This window comes from Chaetodon auriga, chromosome 6, assembly GCF_051107435.1.
Source record: "Chaetodon auriga isolate fChaAug3 chromosome 6, fChaAug3.hap1, whole genome shotgun sequence".
Classification (NCBI taxonomy): domain Eukaryota; kingdom Metazoa; phylum Chordata; class Actinopteri; order Chaetodontiformes; family Chaetodontidae; genus Chaetodon; species Chaetodon auriga.
In genome coordinates, this window is record NC_135079.1 from 5,412,603 (window position 1) to 5,434,353 (window position 21,751).

Here is a 21,751-nt window from a genome sequence, read left to right on the forward strand (position 1 = left end):
GTTTTGTTCACAAATATATAAACTACACTGCATGAAAAATCAAATTAAACATTTTTAATGCTTATTTCACACCTCTTTGGATACTTTTCTAGATGCTGCTTCAATTTCCAAAATCCTCAGTGACGACCGCTAATAACCAAATCAATTAAATAGGATTAAGCACTATAACGTAAACCTGAAGTGGCCCTCAAACAAGAGGCCAGCATTTCGAGTTCACTGCTTGACATTTTTTAAAATGGATTGAAACTTTTACATTACAGTTTTTCAAGTCTAAAGCTGACTGGAAACAGCAAAGTGAATGATGTCGTCCAAACTGTCCACCTGAAGAAAAAAAAAAAAAAAAGCAAGGGAAATCATCAATCATCATCATTTTTTTGCTTTGCTGTGTGCTCAGCAGTCCTCCTTGATATAAAGAAAGACACATGAATAAATTAAATAAACGAGTGAATATGCAGATGTTTTGCAATAGGCTGCATGCAGAATATCACAAGCCCCCTCAGTTTTACCTGCTTGCCTTCTCCCACCCTGAGATTCCTGAGCTGGTAGACAGTCACTTGTCCATCACTGTCCCCTAACAAGACACAATCCGTCCCTCTGGCAAACAGCAGGGACGTCACCTTCACACCAGGTGCAGGATGGTACACGATGGTTGGATAAATGCTAAAAGGAGAGGTTTGCATGTAGCGGACACTTGATTATTTCTGGCTCACGTTTCAAATCGGACACAGAGGCCGAGACACACGGGTGTTAATCTGACTCACGTGCTTGAATTCAGGTCCCAGATCTCCACCTGTCGTCCTTTAATGGCTGCAAATATTGTGGACCAGTTTGGGGACCAGCTGACGGCATCCACGGTGCTCTGGGTGGATGTGAAGCTCAGCACAGGGGTGGAGCGGTCCTGCTTCCACAGCTGGATGGTCCAGTCGGAGGAGCAGCTCAGGAACACATCAGAGTTGAATGGAGACCATTCAACGTGGTTCACAGGGCACTGGAAGAGAGCAGGATGTGATATGGAGGGAATACATATTAACATCCAGCCTGTGTATTTTCACTTTTTCTGAATTTCAGTAATAGATCAGATTGTAGTAAACGGGTAGTAGCAACACTGAAATCAACACAAAGTTTTGTTTTGGTTTGAGATCAGAGCATCATCCATAACACTGAAGAGTCTGGGTTAAGCCCAGAGTTAGCTGGATATCTCACTATTCCTGCTTTGAAAAACACGCCTCAGGTTTTTTCTCCCACACACATGACGCTGAAGACCACTCTTATCATAGAGGTAATGGAATACCCTGTCATCTGCCATGAATGCATGATTGTCACTGGATCAAAGGTTTTATCTACAAAGACTTACAAAGTGTTTCTTGTAAGTGCCCAGAAAGCACTGATTGTTGCAGTAGGAGCACGTGTGGATGGGGCCTTCCCACGTTCCAATGAGATAGATACTAGAATTCTACAGGATGAGAGCAATCCAGAAGAAAAACATCATGTACAACCTGAGCAGTTCATCTTAAAATGTTAAACTGTCCCTAATAATAGTGGCTGCTCAGATAAAGGAACAGCTTCACAGTGAGATGGAACATTAATTTATGCCACATAAATGAGACTTTTCATCTGAGGACTGTGCTCAGTTAAAACCAGCCGAGGATCCATTTGATTTCTGTGGTCAACTTACTGTTGGATGGAAGTCAACCCAGCAAGCAGGAGACACCGCTGGCACAGCACTCAGTCTAATCTTCATTTTTTCAGCCCTTTGAGCTTTCGATACCTCCATCACTTCTAAGAACACATGATTTCAGAAAAGACACAGATATTATGATTATTGTGTACAGAGCACTGCTATACACAGTTAACCTGTGAATAATTTACATGACAGCATTCCCACAGCAAATTGTGTGTATAATAATTGCCAAAACACAACTAAATGTAGTGGCATTTTGTCTTGGCAACTTCCTTTAATGTCACAAAATGGTAAAAATAATTACTCAATATTATCTATGTTAAATTCATGGGACAGGCTATTTGTGAGCTTTTGTGGTTTTCCTGTCTTCTGAATGGTATTGTGACTAAAATCTTTCCTGAACAGCTACATTAATTTCGTGACAATGTCACTGTTTACTTCTTAATCTCTCACATTCTTTCTCAAAGAGCTTTTCTCATCATACGTGTTATCCTATAATCACACTGTTGACGCCATCGCCGGACTACAATACCTGTGCAGTTGAGACCATCGCTGCAGAGGAACCACCTGACAATCCTGCCATCTGCTGACAAGGAGGTAAGAGTCTCCACCTCGTCCTCCCCTGATAATACCGTCTCTTTTTCGGTCCAGTTGACCCGCCACACTGGACCCGCGTGCTTTTTGAAACACTTACTACATACCACAAACATTAAAAAAGCACACAGAAAAAGGGGTTTAGTCCAGCAGTAACTCTTTGCTTTTTAATGTGTCACATGAAGTTTATTTCCAGGCTCCACAGTCCACACAAATCACACGCAGTCCTCACCTGCTGTTGGCGATACATGTCGTGCTCTGACTCTGGACATTGTAGATGGCTACAGCCCCATTGCACATCCCCACGGCCAGCTGGCCCGGGTTGTTGGCTGAGAAATCCAGGGATGTCACACCATTCTGACAGCGGAGGACACGCTCTGGCCACTGCACAGTGGACACATTTAGGAATCACTGTCACTCCCAAAACAACTAAATTGGTAAATGGACTGCATTTATGTAGTGCTATACAATTTGCTTTTCATTCACCCACATACACGGATAGCTGTGAGCTACCATGGAATACACTGGCCCGATCATTACATTATACTGGTGAGCTGAGACAGGGTGCTGGAAGATGATGTCTGAATGACAATAAAGGGCAAAAAAAAGTATAAATATACCGTAGGGTTTTTGAGGGACCAGCAGCAGATCAGACCTGGTTTCCTGTTGCTGCTGTCAAAGTCACCATAACCCACTGCCAGGATATCCTTACAGAGAGTACAGAGCACAGAGAGGTGTGAGACATTTGACCTACACAGTACAAGAGGCATCCATTCATCTTTAAAGACTAGAAGAACCACAAAAGAGTAAATGTTTGCCCATTATAATTCTGAGAGGTAACCATGAATTTGTCTTTAATCTTACCATGTGTTTCAGTCTAGGCATGCTCGTATGGTAAAGTGCAAAAAATTTGTATTAAATGTTGCTTATGAAGAGTGACGGCAGGTAAAAGGCAAAATGACAATGATGCTGGTGTGCAGAATTTGTTCTGCTCTGAAATGACAGCAGCTGGTTTAGGTGTTCTGGTATTTGGTTTGTGGCCTGTGTTACCGGGTTCTCCTTGTTCCAGACCATGCTGGTAATGTTGCATCTTCTGGTGAGCTTGCAACTGAAAGCCCAGAGAAGTTCCACAGCTGGAGATGAAGAGTTCCCCCCACCCTCTTTGCTCTGTTCTTCATTCCCAGGCTTCACTGTGCTGTCGGGGTCTTTCACAATCAACATTACTACACTGTATACAGCATTTATTGAAGCACATGTACATTTTATAACTGAATTTAAGTCCACATGCTGATGCACCTGCTCCAACAATGTGAGAAAGCAGTGATAACCTGAGTTTACCTTCTAGTGTGGGCAGCTGTCTATAAGCAGCCAGCTTGGGTTGAAAGATGTTTGCCACGATGGTCCTCTCCATTATTAATAAGCTTTGCTGGAATGACTCTGACAACAGGATCAGCTGTGGGTCGGGCTCAGCATTGAAACCGTTTCCACACATTTCCATTTTGAACAGTGAACCTGTGGTGCTGCCTGAGGAAATGAAATCTGACAAAACAATACATGCCCGGTATTATAAAACAACCCTGAACACCACAAACTGTTAAATCTGATAGAATATATATAGGGTGTAATACTATGAATGGCTTGAGAACAGACATGATGGTAAATTCTTAGATCTTTCCAGTAACAACAGAGTCAGTATTCTCCCAGGTAACATCACCTGTGCCTCCTCTTATCTCACGGCCTTTCCTGTTGTTCACAGTGCTCTCTGGATCACTTTTGTTTTGGTTACTGAAAGAGTCATAGATGTCCCAGACTGTAGCAATCGTGCCTGTGGACATGAGAGAATTTCAAGTAACCGTCCACTTTGAAGAACACTTCTCTAACACTGCACCAAATGATCAGTCCCATCTAGACACTGTAACAAAACCACGGTGGACTGTGAAGTTACCATCTGAGTTTGGAAAGCCAACTACAACAAATCTGAATTGATAACAACTGACTGTCACATTGATTTTGAGGCAATCAATATCAGTCAGCAAACTAAGCTGCTGTCTTTGGCGGATTTGGACTTTTTAGAAGTTTGGACTTTGAAATAAGTGTCTTTTTTTTTTCATTTCATTACACCCATGTTTATTAAATTACAGCCAGGTTTGAGCTAGAAAGCAAGATTAAGTTTTGAGTAAACAAAAAAAAAAAAAGTCCACTCTTCCAATTGATGATTTTGAACAAGTCTATTATTGAAGAAATAAAGAAAACTAAAAACGTTATGCAAATACGATAGTTAAGCCTAACCTTCATCCACCGTGAGAATCTTGTCTGTCTGGGTCTGTTTGTCTTTCAGTGCTCCATCAAATGTCTGCATTGCTCGTACCACATACTTATCATTGCCGATTCTGTTCTTGCAAAGCTCAGCATAACGAATGTTACTCTCTCTGTAAGAAAGGAAGAGTACTGCATATCACTGGCGAGCATGTTTTCACTGTACATAAACTGACATGCATCTTTACACATACTGCGATGTAACATGTGACAGGCAAGAAAGAAAAAAGAAAAAAGAAATAAAGTAAAAATTCCTGTTGTTTAAATGCCTTTTGTGCATTTCAGATTTTCCCTTATATTAAGAAAACCAACAAGCAGAGTTAACTTAACTCACTTCATAGCTTCTGCATCATCAGCATCTTCTGACACAAAGGTGTTGAGTATTTCCAGCAGTGAAATGGTTTCTGTCTCAGAGAGGCAGATGTCTACTACCTCATCCAACATCTCTTCTGTCACATGTCGTTCCATGTTGTCTCTTTTCCTCTGCTCCTCTGTCAGCGGACAAAAAAAAAAGAATATATAAATACTGATTATACATGTATAAAATACCACAAGAGTACCTACTCCAAAAATGTCATTTCATAATAATAATGTAGATTTAATTGTATACCTCTGCATACGTCAATAAATTATCATAGTATACATATTAAAGACTAAGTTAAAAATGATGGAGAATATGATAGTTGACGACAAGAATATACTTTAAAAAAATGAAAAGAACAGTAACCACATGGAGATGGGGGGTTTATTGGCATGTCCAATTCAGGAACACTATCCTCAGTCTCCTCACTCAGTGACGCTCTGGACAACAGGCTGGACAGTAGGCTGGTACCCACAGACGAGCTGCAAAACAATGTTATGTATGTATGTATGTATGTATGTTACTGAGTTAGAGTAGATTTTTGTGGTCAGAAAAGTACAATATGTATATACATCTCTGACCATTTCCGATAACTAGAAATCACAGTTTTATATTGAATTTATTTCCATTGCCACCATCACTATCCTTTTTATCGATAAATCTGGTTAGTGAATTTGTTCAGATATAACAGAGCTGATGGTAAGGTACATTTACTCCTATCCATCAAATCAGCAGGTGTGGTGTATGTGGATGTTACCACCTGGTACCTGGAAGAAGGCACACTGATGCTGGAAGTGGATTTTGAGTGGTCTGATCCTGAGCTGGAAAAGACTTCATCCAGAAACAATCTGGCTGGTTTGGACTGTATAAGTCCTGGCTCTGCGTCAGACAGGGACAGAGGAGTGACGTCCCTGCCAGTGTTGTGGAACACCTGCAAAGATGAAAGCCACAGCCAGAATCAGTTAAGCATTTACTTCACGGTTGCCCCAGGATGTCTCTTTGCTAATGTTAAACAAAGAAAGAGGGGACCACCTCTAACCACAATACTAGTTTTGTGACAGGAAATGAGAAGTTTAAGAATACATCTAGCCAGTGATGGAAAGAAACTGACTTACAACAATTTTGAAGTACCTCACTTCAATGTACCTCACTTTAAGTATATCAATTTTATGATACTTTATAATTCTATTCCACTACATTTGAGAGGCAAATAATGCAGTTTTTATGCCATTACATTTATATAAGCGATTTTGTTACAAGTTACTTTACAGGTTCATATTATTTATACAATATAATCAGAAAATAAATCTTGGTGTATTATCATAGAATAAACTACCCAACATTAAAGTGATGCTCACACATGAATGCATCAATAATTTTAATACAATGTTATATAATTTACTATTATTCTGACATGAGTCATTCTGAAACAGTATTTTTACTTTTAGTACTTTCAGTATATTTTGATGTTAATCCTTCACGCATTTAGCCTATTTAGATTACATACTTAGCCTTATACCTTAACTACGTGCCCATCCAGGCTGTTAACGTTTCTATGGCTGCCTTCAGTCAAGGTGGATGTTATACGGCTTTGCGAATCACTGACGCTCCATCTTGAAGTTCGACTGATGTGATGAATTCCTGGTACTGAATTTTTCATTGCTCGAGAAGATCTGAGAGAAAGGAAAATATATGTCAACATAACAGTTAGGCTGGTACATCCACCACTAACTTAGGTAAGATAACCAATGTTTTGTCAGCTAACTGTTAGCTAACATTTAACGTTAGCTAAGTGTTAGCTAATGTTTAACGTTAACTAAGTGTTAGCTAGCAGGTAAGCTACGTTGAAACACTTTAAACTTACGCATTATTATGCACCAGAGTCGTTTTCTTCTTTTTTTCTACAGGGGTAGACATTTTTGTGTTCCGTATGTCCTCTTTAAAGTGTCTTTTATTAGCTAATGTATCTGTATTTAACAGGAACAATCTCTCCAACTGCTAAAAAACCCGCTCCGCTTCGCCATGGCAGCCTGACGCCCCTCGCGCCCCTGTCAGTTCCTCTCATCTGGACGTTGAAGTCGGCTTCATACAGGTTGGATTACAGCAACGTTTCTACAATTCTGAAACTAACTTTGGTCTTGTAGCTCAGGTCTGTGAAGATAGTTTTCTTGATATGTCATACACCTAGACTCTCTGATCTCAGGGGAGATAAATGACCATTGCCTGTTTTAACAAACAGCTACCAAGACAGTGCCCGTGTTAAAATATAGTTACCATTAATATGAGATATGAAAATGCCTGTTGCTGCTTGTTATGCACGAGTTGAGGGGATCTCTCTGGATCATAGCTTGAAGCGGATAGAGGATTATTGTATGTAGCCTATTTCTCCACTAGATGGCAGTAAATGAGAGCGATGCTTCAGCTAATATTATGGACTGCTACAGTTCATTACTAACCGTGTTTACCGCCTGGGAGGAGGCAAAACAATGTGGGTAACCTCTGGTCAATGTGCAGTAGTTGCTCATATTATCATGGGAGTCTGGAACAACTCCCACATCTCATCTTATCTTTAACCCGAGGCGCCAGAGTCTCTCAACATGAAGCATGCCAGGTGTGAAGGTCTCGGAGGTCTATGTCAATGCATAAATAACACATTCCTTCATATGTATAAAATGTTACCAGAGATACCAAGAATGTTTCAGTACTACTTGTACAAAGTCTTGATAAAATGTTGATACAAGCATCAATAGATGGATACAAAACAAAGACAAAAAAAGCAGTCAGTCTCACTTACTGTAGATCACATTCTGGGACTGAGAGCACTGTTCTTCATGCACTCTTTGCTTCTCTGCTGCTGCTGCTGCTGCTGCTGTCGTGTGTTTATTTCATAGCTTTATTTACTAGTTGCTTTACAGATTTAGATTGTCAATGCAAAATATAATATTAGGATTAAGATACCCAGCAGTACATAAAGTTATCCTAATTAGTTCCATCTTTATTTTTTGTGAATTAATAATAAAGACAGAATAATAGTGTAAATAGTAGTAGAAATGGTCCCATAACATATTTGTTAAATACGATCCATCCAGAAACATATGACTTTGGTAATTACAAAAGTAAGAGCAGCACGGTGAGACTTCAGGTGCCCACATATAAAAACATAGTTCAATATAAATAAAATGTGCAATACATGTGTATAAGTGCTTGACATTTCTGCATCAGGCTATTTAACCAAACAATGTAAAATTATGTTATTCTGGAAATTAAAAGGTTTAGTATAATTAAATATACTAATTTAGGTGATGTATGTGCAGATATAGCAATCACAGGTCAAAACAAAGCTAAATATGGCAGTTAGAAAAGCCATAAGTGGAAAGAGCCAGTTGGTAATGCTCAACACAGCCAAATGATGGGACTCTATAACAAGAGCCGAGAGTCACTACTGTATCAAACACTTCCGGGTTTTGGGACTACAGTCAGCGGGGGAAACCGTCACGTGACCAGAGCGTCATCCGTCCCTTCCGCTCTTGCACCCATCACCGAGCATCCCACAGCTAACGGCCGTGTGTCTGCGCCTTTAAGAGTCGTGTATCCCGCTGCCCTCTGCGCTAAATCTCCATCGCTGCTGTGTGAGGGGGTGAAAAACAGAAAGCCACGGCAATGTCCGCCAGCTCTGCTTTCAACGATGAGAAGGGGGGCTCGTCCAGCGTCGGGGAGCCTGAATATGGTCACGACCCGGCGAGCGGAGGGATTTTCTCCTCCGACTACAAAAGGTATGGAGCCACCTGCCTCGGTGCCGCCTGACGCCGATGTTATTTGTCATACTGTGGGGGGTACACAGGGGCAGTTAATGGCGGTGGAGGTGCACTGTGGATGTGGTTTCCTGTATGTTAAAACGCATTGAAAGTGCTTTTTAACGTCTGTGGACGGAATGCAGCATAGAAACCCTCCCAAAGCGAACTTTGTTTGCTCTTAGGGCCGTGATTGGAAGCGGTGGCTCTCGTGAATGTCTCGCCGTGATTTGGCCCGTAAAGCGGCGCAACGATGGCGAAACGATGGTGGAGGTCTGACCTGTGATATATGTGCGTCCACCGGCGTGTGTGTGTTGAGAGCAGCGGGGTTCAGGGTGTTTATATCGGCATGTTTGTGAGGTGAGATGTGAAAGGCCCGTCAGAGGGGACGCCAGGCCTCCGCTCCCAGCTTTTCAGCACCACCCCTGCTGGACAGCGGCAGAGCTACACAGATACACAGTACTGGAGGAAGCATTCATGTGCTTTAAGTACTAATACACACTGTAAAAATATTCTGTTACAAGGAAAAGTCCCGCACTGAAAATGGTACTAAAGTAGAAGTATCTAAACCTAATCAGCAAAATGTACCAATACTAGTTAAAATGCTAAAAGTAAAAGTACTCAAAGCAGAAAAAATGGCCCTTTTGACTGTTTTTCTATTATATCATCTGATTGTTATTAATAACACATTCATTTAAAAGCAGGATTCTGTTGTAATTGATTGAAATGGAGCTAATTTTGAACTATTACTGCTCTTATTGTCATTGTTTTGTCCAATCAATGTTCCCAACTTCAAAAGCTGGAACCATGACATGTTTTTGTGTTGTTTACAGCTGAGAACATATAGTGCCAAAGGAAAGGGCTCTCTCAGGGCAAGTTAAAGTGCTTGAAATATTCATAATAGAGCGTACACTTAAACTGATATTGATTATTGTTGTTGGGCCTTTTTTCAGGGGGCTAAAATACATTTTTCTGCTGACCCTGTCCTCAGCAGAGTGTTGCTTAGCTTCTTTGCCGGTACTCCTGTTTGCTTCTCCAAACTGGGGTCATGCCAACTGCTATGTACTGAAGGTAATACAGTGACGATGGATAAGTGCATCAGTCAACCCCACTTCTAAGAAAACAAGCTACTCCATTGATACGGCTCCCTTTCATCTGAGGGGGGCATTTTTCTGTGGCCTGGCTGATTTTGTTTTTCTATCGATTAGTAGCTCTCATAATCTTACTAGTGATGATAATCCAAGGTGAACACTTGAGTGGCATAGCAAATTTAAAACTGGTATTTCATTAATCTCACCCTCAAACCTTCATTAACATCTGGTAAACCCTTTAAAATATGTCTTAAAACCCACTAGAATGCTGTTACATCCACAAAACGTCAAACCAAAGAACAATACTAACATGCCCATATGTACATTTAAAGATGCATTGTTTTTGAGGACATGACTCCTACTTACACACTGATTTGTCAGCTTTTAAAGCAACACAAGACAGCTAACAGATAACCAGAGGCCAAATCCTCACCGTCCCAGCTGCAGCAGCACTGCTGGAAAACGGCTAAATTATTCATTAGAGCAGGAGGAACAGCGTCAAATATAAAGCTGCCGAACACAAACAAACTGCCTCCACAGATTTCTCATTTTGGAGGAAAGCTTGTCAGTCACGAGTCCTGCCTCATAACAATTTGTTCCTCCTGGAATAACGTTTCTCTTTGCACACAAGAGTATTTTCGGCCTGACCAGCCGACAGCCTGGAGTGGTTTACAGTGAGCGAGCAAGATTCAGAAAAGTGTTGATGGACATGAGGATTTGTTCCGGCACATTCGATCTAAGTCTCTGTCTAGTCTGGTTATCTTCTGGCTTCTTAAGTGGACCGTGAAGAAGTCACTCGGCGTAAATGGGACTATGCTGTTGCAGTGGAGAACAGTGATGAACAGCATGTACTGTAGTTTATAGAACATAGAGCTGACTTAGGTTCCTTTGAGCATCTTGTCACGGGTAGAATAGAGGTTATTCATAATTTACTCTGCAGCTTGATCTGAATTTAGGATGTAAACTGATCATGGGTGGACAGGATGAATCAGTGTTTTGCTGAAAATATACCGGTACTTGATTTTTGGAAATATATCTTTTTATTGCCATGGGATGACATTAGGGATGACATCTGAGACAATACTTGGGCTGAGGGTTAAAGTCACCCCAGCGTGGCCCTTTTTTCACAGCGGACATTTTGACTTGACTTGTCGATGTCGCCATCATTGATCTTACCGTTTACACCTGTGCTGTTTCTTCCATGACTGGAAATGATCAGTTGTAGTAATATAGTAGTATTTGTCCAGTTTAGCACATTTATGTCATACAGCTCACTTTGTTGACATGCAGCAGCTGGTGTATCATTGACACATGTTTAAGGCCCTGCACACCTGCACAGGTGATTCCACTGATTCTGATTCTATCTGTTCATCATCAGCAGTTTAATTCTTGCTTTTTACTTGTGGATAGTTCAGTTGTTTGATTTCACATAAACCTAAAGAATATCTCAGAACCTTTGTTGTTCAGTGTGTCAGTGGGCTAGCTATGCTGACTAATACTACTAAACACATTCATGTGACTCATCAGTGCCCATGTACTTTGAGTTATACACCACTGTACGCCTTTAGATGTGTCATCCTCTGCTGGATATACGGTACATAGATCTCAGCTTCAGTCCTAAATGATCTGTTGTTGATATTTATCACTTTCATATTACAATGATTTCTCAGGGTTTCTGTAAACTTGCTTTCATCTTTCCTGTGTGGTTTTACACCTTTTCACTGTGCATGTGTCTCAGTTTGGGAACATGTCTAATGGTTATTTTCATCACTGTTGCAGCACTGAACCTGGTTATGAGCCTGTGCAGATCAAACACAACCTTCACCAGCTTTAAAGACCACTGCTTCACCACCGCTCACCAGCAGAGGGAGCTCATTGTTCTCAGATGATAGATGGCGTTTGTGATCTGTGACCTTTGGATGTGGAGGAGCAGATGTGGCCATGAGGCCGGTTGGCAAACATTAGTCATTCATTTTAAACCACCCGTGATTAGATTCTGCCTTCATTAATTGACTCAGGTGAAGGCTGGGCATTGTTGTCTCGAGGCCTGTGTTTGCAGAAGTCGACGCCTCATCGGTGAAGGTAGATCAGCCGGTTTGACTGTAAACATGACAGTGAAACCGACCTTCACTGTAGTCTCCTTGGAAACACGGCAGATGTGAAATGTAGCTCCAGTCCATGTCAGTCTCTGTGTGTTATTACTCTAAGCAGAAAAACACCTTTCCTCCTCTTTTAAAAGGCGTTTACTGTCTCTCAGTATGAAATGACTTCTTGTTGACCTAAGATTTCATTGGGGTTTGTTTGTTGTGGGAAACACGTTCAATTCTCAAGCCATAAAATCAAATGTCAGGGTAATATCATTCTGTATTTTACATGTGATGGTTGCCCTTGTTGACTGATGATTCAGTCTGAGTTTTCATGGCTGGTTTAGATCCTTGTTCTGTTGTGAACATTTGACTTTTAAAGTTCTGTCAGTTGCATCAAACCATTAGTCACGTAAAAGACAACGCCTGGAGTTTGGGGCTCATCAGAGTAGTTGATTAAATTAACACAACATGTTTTATCTTGTTTATGTACAAAAACCAAAAGAAAAAAATGATGAAAGACTGAGCGAGGTTAGCTGCTCCCTCTTGTTTCCAGTCGTTATGCTAAGCTAAGCTAACCGGCTGTTGGCTGTAGCCTTACTCCACAGTATCCTGTATTTCCCAAAATGCCAAACTATTGTTGTCACCGTGAGGTTGCCAGGAAGACTCTGATTGGCTGCTGTTTGTTCCTTGGTTTGATGGTTAAGGTTAGAAACAAATGAGCCAATCAGAGGCGGAGTAGAGGTGGGTTTTTGGTAAATACAGGTGGGAAAAACAATGTAATAATGGGCCATCAAAACAATGGCATGGCACCCTGTTTCTTGCGTTTATGCTAAGCTAATTTAACCATCTGCTGGATGAAGCCTTTAAATCAGCACACAGACATAAAAGTCAGAGTCAGTCTGCTCGTCTGTTTCTCACCATGAAAGCAAATAAATGCTTTTTCCAAAATGACAAACTATTCTTTAGAAAAGGAAACACACGTCAGGACTTTAAAAACCATCAGAAATAACACAATAAAGCTAAAAGGCTTATTTTGGTCCCAGCCAGGGATGAATATGAATTATCCAGACTTACATACATGCCAGTTTTTATTAATTCATGACAGCATTCATATATTCTTTTTGAGATGCCCTGTGACTGTAAGCCTCCTTCATTTAGAGAATATGATAGTGCTGCGCCGCGCCCAGAATCAGACATAAAAGTTTTGACAAGAAGGAGAAAATCTAAAAAAGGCTTTTAAATAATAGTCGGCAGCAGAAGTCTTCTGCAGGCAGAATGATAAGAGATTTACAGAACCTCTTAGGAGGCTTTAAAAATGACTGTGGTGCTTTTCTTTTGTGGGCCGATTACTTATACGAGATTTTGTCTTTAAAAACGTGTTTTTTTCTCAATTGAGAGCTCAGAGATCAACGACTGCAGTTTGTGAAACCATCAAAAATACTGCAGGAAGATATTTTCTCTGCTTTATATCCAACATTACATCATTTTTTAAACACTCAAACTAGCATTGTCACTATGAGTGTAAGTCACTGTAAATGCTGCAGCACCGGGGGGTATTTCTTGGTGACATCACAGGTTAAAAATCTTATTAGTCTTTAGCAAAATGTTAACAAATCCTGACTGAGCTGTCACAGATCACAGGCAGAGCATATGTGAATTGCGCTTCAAGGCAGTTATTTTCGTTCAAGCCGAAAAGAAATGAGTGGGAGAGAGAGAGCTGTCCTCATCACGACACTGCCAAGAAAGCTGAGTCATGTAAGATGAGGGGAAAAAAAGGCACCTCACAGGATATTAAAAATGAATAAGACAGGGAGATTTTTAAACATAATGAGCAAGAGGAGTGAGTAATATTTCAAAGCGTCTGTCGGGCATCGGAGCAGGTCTGCTGCCTTGTGGGAGCTCAGGCGATGGCAGATAAAGAAAGCTGTGATGGAGTGAGGGTGAGCATGAATGAGGGAAGCGCGATTTCCAGCCGTTAACGTGAAGAGGCGGAGCAAAGACGACAAGCGCGGAGGGGTTGGGGTGGTGGGGGGGCAGTGATAACGTGGCAAAAGATGGGAGAGGCTGTGTCATTGTTAGAGAGCTCAGCTATGTGGACATATTGGATCCACATGGGGAGGCAGAGGGAGGCTGGTGCAGCAGCAGGAACCACATGAGCAGCGGGAGGAGTCGCGAGAGGAGAGACAAATAAAACTCCACGCCCCTCTCTGCCGAGCATCCATTTACAGCAGCTGATGTCTGCTGCTTCGCTGGATGCGTACAGACTCAGCAGTAACAGAAGAAAAAAAAACTACGGTGCACTGGAGCTATTGTGGATTGGATTACAGCACCGGGGCAGCAAAGTGTATCAGTCTCGCCACCGTGGGGAAGTCTTTCAGCAGGCACTGGGGTATTTCTGAAGAGGTTTGTCGCATCATTCGTGCAGGAAATGTTCCTTAACCTTGGGGGGAAGGAGTATTTAAAAGGCAGAATTCAGCTGACGGTGCTGGTTGCTGTGTGAAAACTACCTGAGGAGGATCTGGAGGATTTCAGACCTCATCCGGCTGATTAGTACAGAGGAGTAAGGAAACTGCCTTCCCACTTTGTCTACCTGGGATTCTACAGGTTGCTCTCAAGCTTTTGGTTCAGACCAAGTTTCAAACATGACCACCATGCAGAAGCTGCTGCAGCTGCCGGTGAACGCCGTGAACATTGTGAAGACGGTGCAGAGTCAGGTCCAGGGCCAAGAGGAGGACAAGAGCCCCGTGCTGACTCCTGATAGTGGGCAGCAGGCCTGGTACAGCGCCCTGCAGCCCGATGAGCTGCGCCACCTCCGATCTGGAGGAGGAGGAGGAGGAGGTGGTGGTGGTGGTGGCGGTGGCGGCGACCAGGACGAACGAGGACCACTGGAGGAAGGTGGTGGAGGTGGCGGCAGTTTCCAAACTCAACCTTTGCGGTAGGATAATCCAGGAGGATCCAGACATGTGCAACCAGTTTTGTTAAAGGGCATTTAGCTGCTTCCTTTGCAGAGCAGATTACAGTGAGTGCAACAGGATGCTTAGCAGATGAGTCTTAATGGTCGTTGTTGGGCTTTTCTCCATTGTTTCACCTCTTCGGGGTCATAAAACCATTAGAATAAAACATTGTTCGGTAGTTGGACTGCTCTCGACTTCCAGACCTATGCAACACATGATGATGATGGTTTGGTGAGGAGATCGTGCTTCACTCAAGCCAAAAATGTTGAGACCACCAGCATAAAACCTCATCATACACAGATAAAAAGTGTATAGAATACAGTATATAGACTTTAGTATATACAGTGTATAGACCTTAGGGCTGTAACTAATTTCTTTATTATGAATAATTTGTTATATGTGAGTAGTTCTTTGCTCTATGACATGTCAGAAAAACTGAAATTGCAGTAAAAATCCAGTCCAAGTCCAAGGGCACACGTTGAAAAGCCTTTTGTCCAACCAACAGTCTAAAAACCAAAGACATTCAGTTTACAATGATAAAGAACAGACAAAATCTTCACATTAGACAAGCTGGAACCAAGAAATGTTCAGCAAGTAACTCAAACCATTCACTGATTAACAAAATACTGGAAGATTTCTCATCATTTCTAATCATGTAAGTGACTAATTGCTTCAGCTGTAATCAATGAGGAAACATCGTTCTTCAGTTGAACTGCTCAGAATTCACATGCAACATGCGAATTAGAGCAGACATTGCTTCATTTATAAGGATCACAAGGGAAAAATAGGATGTGAGCTACTGGTGATAGAGCTCTGACGAAGCCTTGAGAAGCTGTGAGAGTGAATAGACGATGAAAAACATTGGAGGGACGATAGAAAGGAGGTTACCTACACATACGAATACTGTATATGTAGCTTTGTTACAAAGATCCTTAGCTTTTCTGCTCAGTTCTGCCCATAAGACATATATATTTGCATACTGTTTTATGAATCAGACCTATGATACCATGCAAAGGCCACAGGAGCTGCTGCACTCCTTCATTAAGTCGAATGCAAACCGTTCCGATGAGCATCAGCAGTGGTGCTGCTCAGAAACACGTTTGCTTGCAGAGAGATATAATTACATTTTTGGACTTTTGTACCTTTAAACTACATTATTATTCTTCTTTCACTGGATGAGAGCCTTACTGAAGCACACTTGTGGTTGCTTTAAGCAGGCATATTTTACATCTGTCACCAAGAAAAAACAAGAAACTTTCAAAGTCTCTGCTGAAAGAGTCGGCTTATGTAAAACAGCCTCAGCAGCTGCTTAGAAATGCACGCTGCAACTCTTCAGTCCTCTTCCCTCTGATTCATGCAAATACATTTTCATATCTACTCCTTTTAATGTTATTGCAGCCTTGCAGAGCTCTGTTCTTGGTGACCAAAGTGACATTGCATCTGAAGTTATATCACTGAACACTGGGCCTACTTCCATGGAGACTTTCCAGCTGGAGAGTCCTGCTGATCTCTTGGCTTTGGTGCCAGGTAACCTGACCGCCGGCGTGCTCTGTCAGACCACAGCGGGTTAAATAATTCAGAGCTGTTTGTAAATTCAGCTGTTGTTTGGCAGGACGGGACAAAATCCAGAGAAATGAGAGAACCGGTGTTGGTGTAGAATTACTGTTTGCCCTTTGGGCATGAGCAGAGAGGTATAAACCCAGTCAGAGGGTCCTTTTTCCTGTTGGTGCTCAAAATGAGGCTTTATTTCTAAGATAATTCACTGAGGTGGCATTTATAGTTTGTTAAAATACATCACAGCTGAGCAGATAGACTGTGAAGAACACGAGGCTGCCACCTTTTTGTTCCTAAAACTGATTTGCAGTTTTTTGTACTGAAGGAACGAAGAGTTTTAGTACAAGACTGAAGCATAAAACGGTGAAGAAGATGTTTTTCTTCCTTAAGCTTGTATAAGTCTGTTTTCTTCTCCATCTTTTCCTTCAGTTGGAATTACATTGCAATGTTTTTAAGCAGCCGTATGTGTCACTACTGCTAACACCGACTGTTACTAATGAAGCACGTGTAGCTGGTCTCTGGTTGCAAATTGCTGATTTTTGCTTTGACGGGTTTAATGTTTGGCCGCCGCCACAGCAAATGTAATCAGGGTTTTCAGGTCCGGTTTAAATTAGATGTTCAAAAGGCCTGTTTGTCATCAAACAAGCCACAGAAATCCCTGTCACATTATTAATTAGTGAGGCCAATCGAAGTGGTAAATAGACCAAAGCCGTACAGATACAGCGTTTGGTTGCTAAGCTCCTCTATCATTACACTTCGGCAGGTCAAAACACTGAAAGTGCTGGTAAATTTTGAACCGTACCTGGCCTGTAAATATTGATTCAGTGATTTCCTGCTTCCCTGAATGCCTTTTGATAATATCCAGAGAAACGATGCGAGCTCGTTGCATTCAGATGTACGTTGCAGATGTGGGGAAGGAGAGTGAGAGCATATTCAGAACAAGGTCAGAGCAGCATCACGCTGCAGTGGTTCATCGAGGCCGTGCGAGATGAGAAGTCTGCCTTTCACATCAGATTCAAGCTGAACTGTGATGCCTTCAACTGATGGTGATTTACTGCTTTTTACTGCAGTGTCGTCTGTCAGTCAGTCTACCTCTTTGGTTCAGACTGAAATTGATTAATAGTATCAGAGGGATTGTCTTGAGAACTGGTTTAGACTTTCATGTAGCCCAGAGGATGAGCCCGAATGACTTGGTGACCCTCTGAGTTTTCCTCTTGGGTCACATTTTGTTGACATTTTTGGTTTTGAGTGAAATATTTCAACCGTTGTTTGACTTATTGTTGTGAAATTTGGTTCAGACATTCATGTCTCCCCTCAGGATGAACTGCAACAACTTCGGCAAACGTTTCATTTAGCAGCATCTTCACTTTAGTTTTGATTTGTGACCAAATTATCTACTAATGACCTCCCCAGCCTAAAGAGTACTTTGTGTTTAGTGCTTATTAGCAAATGTTAGCATGTTTAAATAAGATTATGAGCATAGCAAACATTGCTTGCTGAACATTAGCATGTTTGCATGTTAGCATTTAGCTCAAAGCACTGCTGTGCTGGCTGTAAATGCAGGCTGTCACATGGCTGTAGACTCTCAGAACTCCACCGTGTCTGTATTACATTATCTACATTTGTCCAGTTATTCCAAGGAACAAGAAACGAACACAATCAAATAAGAAATCCACCATAGAAATGTAAGATCACCACTAGCTGCTTGTGTAGGTGTTTGACTTCACTCTCAATGTTTTGTCTTTATTTGTCCCTTTAAGAGACAAAAACAGTTCAGCTTTAGAAGTTAACATCAAAGGCGGTGGATGGAGAAATGTTCAGACTGCAATAAAGTGACTAGCTGATAGAAATGTTCATATTTCAGGAGTCTTGGCCAGAGGCCGCGACCCATCATCACGATTTCGCGGGGAGAAATGAACCAGTGGGACGATCATTTTCTGCTGGAAATCAGCATTAGTGTTACTCATCCTCATGTCTGGGCTTTCAGTGCTTTCGGCAATTTATCTTTGCATTTTCTCAGAGTTTATTTCTTAATTTGTTTTGGGACACAGCCACATATTTGTAACCAAGAAACCAGCTTCAATCCACGGCTCACGTCCAAAAATAACCCGTGTTTTGTAGATACTGTCAGGTTTTAATGTGCCACTCTTTGATGAATTTAGGTTTTGAAGTGTGTGACAGTGTGTGAACCGTATTATTCATGCAATGAAATTGTTAACGCTTTGATGCTCGACGCAGGCCAGAGCAGAAATCTTACTTAGCGCACATGAACGTGCTCGTTCGCTCGCGCACGCACGCACACACACACACACACACACACAGACACGTCAAAGTGGAGGCAGAGTCGTGATAAATCAGCTGTGTTCTGCAGCGGCCACCTCCTCACACACTGCAAGGCCTCCATTCACTGCTGTCACACAACCACAACAGATGAAATATATAGTATACCGCAGCAGCCTCCCACTCATACAGAGGAGAGATGCAAAACTTGTGACCACAGTCAGATCAGAGAGTTTGGAAAGTCATTTGTTGTGTTGGTTTCACTGTGTTTGAGGTGTGTGTGGTGTCGCTGCATGCGGCACGGCAAAGGTAGAAAGTTTAAATCAGAACGGTTGTTTAGTTACATTTGAGTAAACTGTGAAGATCAGTAGCATCAGTAGCAGCACAGCACACTACATCTGTTATTTTACTGTTTTAACGTGTGGATTTTTTTTAGAAATCTGCATCTGGATATGAGTCAGCTTCAGAACAGACATCTGATAAGGTTGTGTTCAAGGCTGCTGACAGGAATGATTTTTTAAGAATACCCCAAATCTGTCCAGGAATGAACACAAGGATGAATCCTGCCAAACTTCAGACTCATGACTCCAGACTTATGTCCATTTAAATATGACCGCACATTGAACAGCAAATTCAGCTTTTTTTCAGCCTCGTCCCTCTGCATCTTATTTGATAATGATTGGATGAGGAGGGGTCAAAATTGAACATGCCGGACAGTCTGTGTACTTCTACACCTCACAGTTTCAGATTTAGCTTTATGAGCGGTCACATGGTGGCCTGCCGTTGCTCTTCCTTGCACTGCTGAAATGATTTTACTAGTTTTTGAGATATCCTGCAAACAAACAAGACTACAAACAAAACCTCTTGGGCAGAGGTAATTCGAGCATTTACATTTATATGAGAGCGTCTGAGCGGCTGTCACACCTGTTGTGCAGCGGTGTGAGCGGCATGAATCAGACGCCTGGAGTCCCTGGAGGGGATCTCCGTTTGCACAGACCTTCAGTCCCCCGTGGTAAAACTGTCAGATGCTACAAAGGCAGTGCAGGAAGGCAGGAAATCACTTAACTTCATTTTCTCTTGCATCGTTTGTTGCCTTGGAAACTAGTTGGGGGAAATGTGCAGCTCTGGAGTTATTTAATCACCCCGCCCACCACCAACCAAACCCCACCCTTATTCCCACACCTCCACATGACGACTTCAATCTTTGTCAGTAAGCAGCTTCTTCCTGTTTGGTGGTTTAAAGTTTTTGTTCGTGCGCGTCGGCTGAAAAACTGACACCAGCACAGACCTTTCACAGGAAACTGTTATGACAAACCGACACAAAGATGATGAAGATATTTGACTCTCAATCTGTTAAAATGCTGTTGCTGGTTAGTCGAAAATGCTGCTGCTGGAGAGAAGAAGGACTTATTGTGTTGCTCTTTCATTTACATGAAACTCATTTCCATGTAGATGGTGAAGTAATTATTGAAAAACAGTTTTCAGCTGTTGGAAAATGTCATCGATCAGTTTTTCAGCATTCAATTAGGCTGGCGTCTTTATCCTGACAGCTGTGGCAGCGATCCTGTCTGCGCGCTGACTAACCGCTGCAGGTTCCTCCTGGCAGGTTTGGTAGAAACTGGCGGTGTTGTTTGTGCGTGTTTGTGTTGCAGCAGGGTGGAGATGTCAGCGTACATCCACCCAGACGAGGATCCTGCTTCGCCCGGTCTCTGACAGGGAGGATGGTTGAACAGCAGACTTACATGTTAGCTGGGCGACAGTAGCCTGTGTGTGGATAGAAGAGACAGCTGTTATCCTCACTGTGAAACAACACAAACACAGATATCTTTTTAGGGATGTGCTGCATGCTCGTTAGGCCTGGGTGTCATTTCAGTTCTGATACAAAACAATACTTTTTCTTATTCTTTATTTTGGGAAATATAAACTTGTTTAGCCACATTAGCAGTGACCACCTTTTTGGTCAAGACTAGAATAATTCTGCAACTATTGGACCAGAGGATGACCCCTAATAACTGAAGCGATCCCCTGACATGTCATCTAATGCCAGCAGCAGGTCAACATTTGAATTTGTTCAACATTTGTTCAATACTTGACTAACTGCAAAACTAACAACATTCCTGTAACCCTTTGTATTTATGGCTAGTTAGCGAATGTTAGCATGCTAACATGCTAAGTTAAGATGTTGAACATGGTAGATATTAAACGTGCTACGTGTGACGCTAGTGTTTAGCTCTGTCGTTTAGATCTTTGTTACCTGATCAATAAAGAAGAGTGACTGACCGACAGGCTGATTTACGGTCTTCACCAAAACATTTCCACAGAGAAATGTTGCTTCCCTCATTCCTGCTAAAATATCTATAATTTCTCTGAGATGTCAACATGTTTTTGGGGATTATGCCACTTTCCAATAACTCCACTTTTATGAGCTGCAGTTTCAAAGGGCTCCATATTTTGCAAACTGGATTTTCGACTTCAAAGAGAATAATTTCTGGGTCACACTTGCAGACTTTGATAAAGTTTGAACCTTGAATGGGAATTGTAATAAAGGGCTGGATTTCTTGTCTGAGGCCTCGGTAATCTCAGAGCTAAAAAAGAAGCGAAGAAAAAAAAAAAGCTGCCCTGCTGTGAGATAATTTTCAGTGTTTTCCTCCCTCAGACATGACGACTTGAAGGAGATGCTGGACAGCAACAAAGACTCCCTGAAGCTGGAGGCAATGAAGCGGATCGTGGCTGTGAGTGGAAATAATGTTTACTTTGGGATGTGGTTGAACAGCAGGTACGGCCGCACAGCGAGTGAAGGACGAAGGCGTGGAGGGTTTGTGAGACAAGCTGTCAGACGTACACCGCATAACCGCGTAACATGCATCATTTTCAGCTAATCCAGACAGCTGCAAACAGTAGACAGGGTTGAAAGCTCTGAGTAGTCATGTGTGGTATTCCTAAAATATTCTAAGAATATTATCGGGATATTACAGGCAGTGGTGTGTCTCCATGATCCACTCGCTCTTCAGTGACTACATGTTGCTACTTGTCTCTTTGATC

The 21,751-nt window shown here is 42.0% G+C and overlaps 2 protein-coding genes across 10 annotated transcripts in view; one reads left to right on the forward strand and one right to left on the reverse strand.

Annotated features, from left to right (window-relative positions):
• Positions 1–189: 189 nt before the first annotated feature.
• On the reverse strand, positions 190–13,517 carry LOC143321781 (dynein axonemal intermediate chain 4-like). Its single transcript, XM_076732420.1, is given in 17 exon segments — positions 190–321; positions 507–660; positions 762–988; positions 1,355–1,453; positions 1,769–1,779; positions 2,214–2,374; positions 2,508–2,659; positions 2,896–2,982; positions 3,326–3,480; positions 3,614–3,814; positions 3,990–4,100; positions 4,565–4,704; positions 4,926–5,082; positions 5,313–5,434; positions 5,720–5,883; positions 6,472–6,625; positions 13,495–13,517. Coding segments are annotated over 16 exon segments (2,133 nt in total). The 5' UTR covers positions 6,613–6,625; positions 13,495–13,517; the 3' UTR covers positions 190–270.
• ap3b2 (adaptor related protein complex 3 subunit beta 2) overlaps positions 8,469–21,751 on the forward strand; it is a 37,777-nt gene continuing 24,494 nt past the window's right edge. For 5 of the 9 annotated variants that reach the window (XM_076732989.1, XM_076732992.1, XM_076732991.1 and 2 more), the window contains exons 1-2: positions 8,779–14,856; positions 21,366–21,441. In XM_076732989.1, coding sequence (XP_076589104.1) covers positions 14,564–14,856; positions 21,366–21,441 — 369 coding nt within the window. In that variant the 5' untranslated portion in view covers positions 8,779–14,563. Of the gene's footprint in view, positions 8,726–8,778; positions 14,857–21,365; positions 21,442–21,751 lie in introns of those variants that run through there. The other 4 variants (XM_076732994.1, XM_076732996.1, XM_076732995.1 and 1 more) reach the window with 1 other exon arrangement.